General features: G+C 34.6%; 1 protein-coding gene across 1 annotated transcript; it reads right to left on the bottom strand.

The window, feature by feature from the left end:
- Window positions 1-2,577: 2,577 nt before the first annotated feature.
- On the bottom strand, window positions 2,578-6,292 carry LOC141662125 (uncharacterized). Its single transcript, XM_074469174.1, has 14 exons — window positions 6,136-6,292; window positions 5,778-5,831; window positions 5,533-5,649; window positions 5,303-5,422; window positions 5,064-5,205; window positions 4,793-4,963; window positions 4,506-4,670; window positions 4,161-4,267; window positions 3,987-4,077; window positions 3,748-3,889; window positions 3,512-3,659; window positions 3,293-3,409; window positions 3,083-3,206; window positions 2,578-2,989 (listed from the first exon to the last, which is right to left on the bottom strand). The coding sequence occupies exons 1-14, from the start codon at window positions 6,276-6,278 to the stop codon at window positions 2,747-2,749; spliced, it is 1,884 nt and encodes a 627-aa protein (XP_074325275.1). The 5' UTR covers window positions 6,279-6,292; the 3' UTR covers window positions 2,578-2,746.
- Between the last annotated feature and the right edge of the window lie 2,696 nt (window positions 6,293-8,988).

The following is an 8,988-nucleotide window of genomic DNA, read 5'->3' as shown; positions in this document are numbered from 1 at the left end:
TCATTTCCTTTCATTCATGGATTAACAAATAACCCCACCAATTAAAAAAACTCAAGCGACAAAATGTTAGATTTCCCAGTTTGCTGTATACAAAACAAAATAGAAGATGTCTGGCCAGTAAATCTGAAATCCTACATTTTTTAATTCAAAAATCTAGAGTAATCTTGATGTCTGGGAAACATACACCTACATAACCACATCATTAGCACTGGATACGCTTTTTCGCTGCAAGAATACAGTCAATAGACATCGGTTTTCAGAGTTTTTTACATCGGTCCGGAACTCATATCTATTGACTTTTCATAGTAGTGTTTTTACAATTCTGAAGCAGTAAATTTTACATCTCTTAGCACGTTGACAACAAATGTTCTCTAATCCTTTTAATGACCTCAACCAATACAACAGCTCTTTCTTTACCTTCTTTCTGTGAATATAAAAAACCGCAAATTTGTTTGTTGGATAGTGTGGTACACAACACCAGATCAAAGATTTTAAGGAAGGAGGGATGATGTATCCCTTTTGTTTTACGGAGTTGACAGAATTGCAAACAACTAGGATATTACTATTGTTAGCTGGAACTTATGTATAGTTAGTTTGTACAGTTTTTCAGTTTTCGAGAGGGTCTTGTATTGTAAAATTATGCATGCACGATGGTGTGACATGCTCTGACTCATGAGCCATAATCATAAATTCTCTTTCTATGAGATTCGAACTTGAGAATAGTTATTCACTCTTTAACCAACGAGACAACCCTTGCGGGCAGTTGTGCAGTATGTTGATTTACATTATGTTGGCATTGTATAGTAACTGCTTGCAATGCAGAATATGGCGAGCTTATTGGAAGCATTAGGGCTGTAATTCGGGCCGAGCGAGCCAAGTTTTGAGCTAGGCGTAATTCGAACCAAAATTAATCGAGTCGAGCCGAGCCAGCTGGTATAGTTAAACGAGCCTAAACATCTGCCCGAACTCGACTCGTTTAATTTCACGAGTCGAGTCAAGCCGGCTCGTTTAGCTAAACGAGCCGGTTTTAGCGAGTCGGGCGAGCCGGCTCATTTAATTTTACACTTAATCGAGCCTAAACCTCTACCCGAACTCGGCTCGTTTAATTTCACGAGTCGAGCCGAGCCGGCTCGAGTAATTAAACGAGCCGGAACCTCTGCCCGAACTCGGCTCGTTTAACGAGCCCACTTAAACGAGTTCGAGCCGGGCGAGCTCGCAAGCCGCCCGCCTCGAATTATAGCCCTAGGGAGCATTATATCATTTTACATGAGGTAGCCATTTTGATCTTTTTTCAAGTTCTTTTTTTCGAAAATTTATCCACTGTTAGATGAATTCGATAGCTTCATTCCACATTTAGGTTGCTTTCATGCCTATGGTGAAGAAAAAGGAGTGTTATTAGGCAGCATTTTTGCCTAGAATGTATGCTTCGTTAGTTAATTATTAGCTATATTTCTTGATATTTGCTGCTATAGTCTATCTGAGTGATTTTTCCCTTTCTAATAAGTTTTTTCCCTCAGTTTCTTCTGGATATCTGTTACTGCTTTGCTCACGTTTCTGAATCTGATTCATCTAAAAGACAGGTTTCTGATAGAGATCAACAGATTTATGTAGTTCACAAGAAGCTGAAAAGGTTTCAACAATCCAAAAATTTACGAGCTTGTCATTATGAACATTTTTCGTCCATCTGTGGGTAAGATTGAGTGTAAGGTGTTGGTTTACAATTTGCTGCTGAGCGGAGAAGTTAAGTGTCTGCTACATTAAGAACAATAGCTGTAGCTGTTAGACGCCACATTACAAATTTCTGTCGTTAAGATTTTGAGACCTGTTTAACTTGTCTGAGTATGAATGCGCCCTTAAAATAATAGCCAGAAGGATAATTTTTATCTGATTTGAGGTGAGAACTGAACACTGATTGGAATCAATCTTCTTGAGACAAATGAATGGAACTTCAAATCTTTTCAAGTTGCCTGCAATTGTGAATGACTGGAAGCCTTTGACAGATTTGAGCTTAAAACTGATGCATATCCGGTCATCCATGCATGTTACTTGACTGAAGTGACATTGACCTAATTTTGTGTCTGCTGTACTCGCGAAATTAGAAATTTTTGTTTGCAAAAATTTAGGTTGCTTGACCAAATTTGGGTTCCGTTTGGGAGTGTCGTTGAAAACTGTTGTGCTGTGAGAAAAAGTGTAGGTGGAAAAAGTGTTGTTGGGAAAATTAGATGATTGTTTGGTAACTTTTTTAATTTATGCATATTTTGAGATATAATATATTAAAATAATATTTTTGAGAAGGTTTGATGGTGAAATTGATTGCTACTTCTTGCAAAAGCTGAAAACAACTTTTTTCCAAAAATATAGGGAGACATGTTTTTGCTAACAGCAGCTTTTAGACCAAAATCGTTTTTTCAGACAACAGCTTTTAGAATTTACCAAATACCTTTCTGACAGTTTTTCACCAAAAAACTGTTGTAACTGTCAACAACAGTAACAAACGGGGCCTTATTCTGTTATAGAAGAAATATTTGTTGGATATCAAACATCAATTTGAATAATACAGTTGATAGGCTACTAATATAGAGGAAGAAAGTTAAAATGTTAACTTACAATTTCTTAGGGTCATCAATGTTATTACAAAATTAGAACAATGTTTGCTTGTGATCAGTACATTTAACTTGCAGAACTAAATGTAAAGATGCGACAAACAAACAAACTACATTTGATGCCTGTATGCTTTCCCACGATTTTATGATGTATGAGGCCCTTCTAAACGGATGTAGTCATACATAGTGCCTACGAAAGGACTTGAGCCTGTACCATGATTTAACAAAATCTTGTTTCTTCCAGGCAAAAGAGCCCGGCCTGGTATATGAACACTAAAGAGCCTGTACAGTCCATGTATTCCATGTCTTGCAATTGCATTGTCATGCCCAATTTGCCCTGTTGTAAACAGAGGATATCCCTGATCTGGAGATCTATTGACGTAAACCTGCAAATTGGTATGTAGTTAACATTAAATTTTAAATTTCCTGAATCATATAGATATAGAAGTAGAATTGGTGAAAAAGAGACAAGTATGTACCCTAAGTTGAGCTAAATTTGTAGATGCCAATGCTAATTGAAGTGTATAAGTTCCTCTTGCATCGACCTGTGGCAGATCAAAATTAATCTGCCATGTCGTTGGATGGTACTCGTTGTTGATTTTCCTGCACTCACCGTTTAATTAAAAGTTAGAAACCATTAGAAACCATATTTGCCGTGGATGTAAAAGTATAGTACTAGTGAAACAAACCTTGTAACTTGAGAAAAGAACCAATCTTTGCTATAATTATTAGTTCCAACATTGTAGACTAGGTCCTTGTCAGGGTATAGATCTGTATATCGATCCCATAAGCCGTATTGTCTAAACCTGTTCATGAAAATTATCCAGGTTAACACAAACATTTATCTTACCTATCTATCAATTTACCCTGTAATATGTAAGTGTTTATAAAAAAATTGTGCTTAGTACTTGTCGTGATTTATGTATAATTTGTTGACAAGCTTTGCATCAGGAACGTGGAACTCAGCAGCAGTGCCATCAGGAATTCCAATTTCCCACAATGTTGGTCCAAATCTTGGAGGTTCATAAATAAGATCACTCAGTTCGACTGAACTTCCTGCCAGGTGAATAAGTTGAACATATTGTTAGCTTCTTGGTCTTATCATATACATGTATGTGCTCTGTAGAAGCAATTAAAAACCAACCTGGCATAATTGTAACATCAGATTTGTATACATAACGGCCTATGTGACCAGGAACTGAAGCATAGAAGTTGTAGTTCCCTGATCGGACACCTTTAAGTAAGAAATTCCCTACTGCATCCGTTTGGTTCCAGAATTGGTAACCCTGGAGAATATTGAGTTGGATTTTTTAGAACAATCGCCATCTTGTTGGATCATGAAGTTAGTATAATAAGCTAATGTGTGTGTCTGTGGTGTGTTACCTTGTTCTCTGTTTGCCATGATAATGCATCCCCTTTTGGAGCCAATCCAATATAAGCAGATTTTGCATTTATTAGGCCTTTATTCATGTACCTAAAAGAAAATATGAGAAGTTGAAATTAAATGTTGAATTATATTATGTGCTTATCCTATATGTGATGTATCTGTGTCCATACCTGTCACTGACTTGTAATCGGCCTCTAACAGTACCACGTTGATCGGCATGATGGTAGTCATTAGACAGAGGAAAACTATATGGCCAACTTTTCTGTTCTATCGATGCCTGAAAATGTCATTGGTAGGTAACAGATAAGAGTACATTCGCAAGTGTTAAAGAGTATAAGATCATGTTCGGGTCTTCCTCTACCACCTTAAGGTTTTAGAGTGACTGGTTACCTAACATGGTATCTATTGGTATTGGTTAAAGAATATAAGATCCTGTTCAGACCTTCCTCAAAACTTTATTTTTCATTATCATCGCGAGGATAGAATCCATTTTAGGCAAGTGAAAGATTGATTACCTGTCGTTTAGCATCTGTCCAGAGTGTGGAATGAAGATCATTAACATTTTTAGTCGAAGCTGAGTTTAAGTACACGAAAACTGGACCATACACTTTCTTCCAGGCCTCTCCAGCCCCAAAATGTAAATCCAACTCCTTTCCTGAGTAGTGGTTAGAAAAGAAGACCTGTAGAACACATGATCAGATATGTAAATTGGTGAGACACATTACAAGAAAACGCTTATATTTGAAGGACAAGAACCAATTTAAAACACATGACATGCATTAAAAGGGTACAAGAGACTTACTACTAAGGAAGTTGGGCCAGTATGAGAGGTGAGTTCTTGTTTAAAAGGACCTCCAGAACGGTATTCAAAACTAGGGCTAATCAACCAGAAGCCGACGCCACTCTCATCACTTATCCATCCATGTACCACATTGTCCTTGTTGTCTTTAGAGTATTGGAATTTATCATCCACCTGCATATTAGACATTTATTTACATGGATCAGAATACAGTCTGTTGAATCGACAAATAAAAGTATGCTACTAATCACTGTTGTAAATTACGCAGACATACTTCTCCTTTCAAGCTTGGGTTTGATGGATTTGTCAACAGACGGGCTTCTGGGTAAGCAAGTTGTACACTTCTTGGTGGTTCGCGATCTTTGCTGCTTGGCATGTATCGCTGCCTCTCATCAGATAAGGCCATGTAATGAAACCTATTTAAGTACATTTAAACGAGTCAATATCATCAAGCAATGTTTTCTTATATGTATGTGATTTAGGAAATTACTACTGATGAAACAGAAGGTATACAATTTTTCTGATAGCTTGAAGCTGAGCCTTGTTTGAGCGATAACTGTACCAGGCATTCCCTCTAATCTCTCGAATATTGAATACACGTAAAAACCAGGGGAGCCACGCAACATTACAAACCTGCACATAGGTTTTACACGTTAGAAATATTCTCAATCTGGACATTAATTTTGTCCAAGCACTAGTTTACCAGAACATTAACCGAAATAACTCGTGTACTTGAGGGTTACCTTCTGTCAATATTCATTGGAGGGATATTCTGGGAACCAGGATTCCATGTTCTTGTAAACGAAAGCTCCACCTTGTTTTCATCCTCAGCTATAACACTAAACTTTGTTGTTTGCAGCCTATACAGCAACATCAAGAATAACATGTTAAGTATACATAGTTCAAATATTATCGAAAGATTGTCTATCATAATCTAGTACTACTGTCAAAACTTCCATAGAAATATTTATACAGAGTTGTTGTCTACCTGTCTTGAGCGATTTTAGAGACTTCGTTCGTGCTCCAAACTAGATCCCAGTATCTAAATCAAGCGATCAAATAAAGATGTTAGATTGATCCAACTTGATCAAGATCATGAACTTTAAAAGACTGGAAAGACAAACATATTAAGGATCCAGAACCGTAAAAGCTATTAATTATTGTGCAGATTTTTAAAAATCGCAGATATTAAGTGCAAAAATATTAGTTCTCGAGATTTATGGACTGTCTTAACATTGGTGTGTGCAAGAACTTGTTTTTAAAATTTTCAAACACAACACAATATGATGGAGCAGAGGATCAGAAATCGAGTTATAGCAATTATAAGTTTATGTGCTTGATTTTACCCTCTGTAGCTTGGACCTAATTCAGGCTCCAACAAGTTATTGATTCCTTTGTATCCGATTCCATCAATCATACCTGCAGGAGTTGACAGAGATATTTGTGTCAGTCCATTGTCCATCACCACCTGAATAAAGACCATTAACATTAATTATTGGTGTATGTTACATACATATTTCTGAAAACAGAAACATCATGAGTTATAACTAGGGATTTATATATACATGCAAGAATGTGGATATTACGGTTAAACCTCTTTAAAGTAATAGGGTTGGGACCGAGAAATAATATTACTTTAGCGAGTTTATTACTTAATCGGGAGTAAAAATACAGTGTCTATTATGTTGGACCCGAGAAAACATCATAAATAACATCATGAGTTATAACTAGGGATTTATGCATGCAAGAAGGTGGACATGAACATGAAAATTCTGCAGCATGCATCATTAAATACATAAATAATTTTGTAGTGTGATTTCTTACATAGTTCGAGAGCCTACGTAGCTGAACAGGTGGTGATGATACCAGATTAACATCATCGTTCGTATTCCCTGGATTCAGTCTGCAGAGTAATCAACATAAGAATTGATCAGTACTTGTTAACTTGCATGCATGATCACAAAAAACTGTTTATACAGTAATATAACTACTTCTAAGCATTATACCCGGAATAACATGGAGCTAGCAACAGCAACAGCTGAACCAAAAACAAGAAACAAAAAGCTTTCATCTCCAGAGCAACTCTTTTTGCAGCCTATAATTCTATTTATGCATGTGTATGTGCACGTATGTTATAATATATGCGTATTTATAAGCAAAATTAATGAATATATTTGCGTTTGTAAATTGTGATGGGAAAAGGACTTAAACATGCATTTCAGTTTTAAAATTGTATTGATATTGGGATAACTAAAGTTTCTTTTCCAATAAATGCAATCCCATCTAGGATTAGATTTTTCATTCCTTTATGTAATACATAAATTCTCCCTTTAACTTGTAAAAATAACCAGAGCAATGAATGCAATGGCACAAGAAGATATAGCACTGCACATCTTCAGTTCCGCAGGGAATGAGAATGATAACAATACAAATTACCATTCTGAAAGAGTTGCCTGTGATGTGATAGTCGAGGGAAGTAGTTTACAGCTCCCTCAGATGAGTTGATAGCTCAGGTTTTTTGCCAACTTATAAGTTACTTATAACTTATAATTCAAGTATTTAACAATACTTATTGATAAATATTTGTTAACTCAATTTATAAGTCGAATTTATGATTTATAAGCTGAATGTTGGTGATATATACGGTAGAGTTTATATTTTTGGCAGGCGTTTTGAATTTTTACAAAAATTCAAATTTTTATTTTCAAAATTGAAATTGAAAAATTAAATTTGACCGGATGTGGTTGTATTTAGACAACCGGTTTACTACATATGACTCGAGCGAATACAATCGGTCCAAAACCTGGCCGTATTTAGCTAAATACAACCGAAAACGGTCGATTTACCTAATTACAACCGATTTTAAACCGGTTGTATTTAGCCTTTTTTGTAGTGATAACATACTTTTTCTCGGTTTATTTTAATTTTTTGTCTTTTTATTAAATTTAATTTTAAAATATTTTTTAAAAAATGTTAATGTAATTTAAAATTTATAAATTAAGATAATAATATATTTTTTTTGAAATAAATCGTACTTAAATTAAACAATTGATAATGAAGTCAATACATGATTAATAAACTGGCACAAATGTGCCACATTATTGGCAGACCTACTAACATACCTCATTAGCACATAATCAAAATGCTTATATAAATCCACCCAATCACCTACAATAGTGTGGGAAAATAACTCCCGTTTTCTTGACCTTTAAGGCCTCGTTTGTTTTGACATAACCCGAATACGTAACTTAAAATTTCTTGGATTCAAAATAAGTTATATTGTTTGGTTTGTTGTATTTTAAACTCGGTAAATTAACGTCGAGTTTCATGATTTTTGTAGTTACAACCAAAATAAGGGAAGATAGTTACCAAACAACACCATGGCCACCATAAGTTAGGTTAGATAGTTATTTAATATAAAAAAATATTAATTACTTACCAAAATTAATTAGGTAACATCTAGTTACATATCAATAAATCAAACAGTTATATTTTAATTACCTTGAAACTTGTAATTGTAACTTAGTTAAGGGGAAGTTGAAGTTCCTATATAATTATAAAAGTTGATGAAACAAAAAGGCTTACATGTCTCCCCCATATTTTTGGGTGAAAAACCAAAATAATCACTATTTGGGGAGAAATGCCCAAAATGCCAATTGGTGGGATGCGTATTCAGCATTTCAAATTTTTACAAAGAAAAGCATGTTTAACATGCACATTCTTTTTTTGTATTTTAATGAATACTCTTTTTTTGTATTTTGATGAATACGAAAAACATGTGTATTCTTCTTAAATCAAAAAGTGAATACGCATGTCATATATGCGTATTTTTTATTAAAATTTGAAAGGTTAACTAAACATCCCTGAAATGCGTATTTCGTGGGTATTTTTGGCGGTTCGCGCGCATCTGGGCATTTTGGGCAGTTGAAGGTGAAAAGTGGTGTATTTTGGATATTCTATTACACAGTGATCATGACCCAAAATTTTTACCCAAGCCTATATATATAAATTATTTATTATTTTTCATTTAAATAAAAAAATCTGACTTATAAGTAAAATTATCTAAATATTTATATAACTTATAAGGATTCTTTTACTTATCATTTATAAGTTACTTATTCATTTTAAATTATAAGTTACTTATATTAAAATTTACCAAATGGACATATGTAAAAATCTTTTTATAATCGAGTAACTTA

This window comes from Apium graveolens, chromosome 5, assembly GCF_009905375.1.
Source record: "Apium graveolens cultivar Ventura chromosome 5, ASM990537v1, whole genome shotgun sequence".
Taxonomy (NCBI): domain Eukaryota; kingdom Viridiplantae; phylum Streptophyta; class Magnoliopsida; order Apiales; family Apiaceae; genus Apium; species Apium graveolens.
The sequence above is the reverse complement of the archived record's forward strand: the minus strand, read 5'-3'. Positions and strand labels throughout refer to the sequence as shown.

Excerpts from the sequence above, each read along its gene's own strand:
- LOC141662125 (XM_074469174.1), bottom strand. The coding sequence starts at position 6,278 with ATGTTAATGGTCTTTATTCAGGTGGTGATGGACAATGGACTGACACAA. Across the intron at positions 5,650-5,777 it reads TCTAAAATCGCTCAAGACAG|GCTGCAAACAACAAAGTTTA; the intron begins GTAGACAACAAC and ends GTTGCTGTATAG. Across the intron at positions 4,268-4,505 it reads GGACAGATGCTAAACGACAG|GCATCGATAGAACAGAAAAG; the intron begins GTAATCAATCTT and ends TGACATTTTCAG.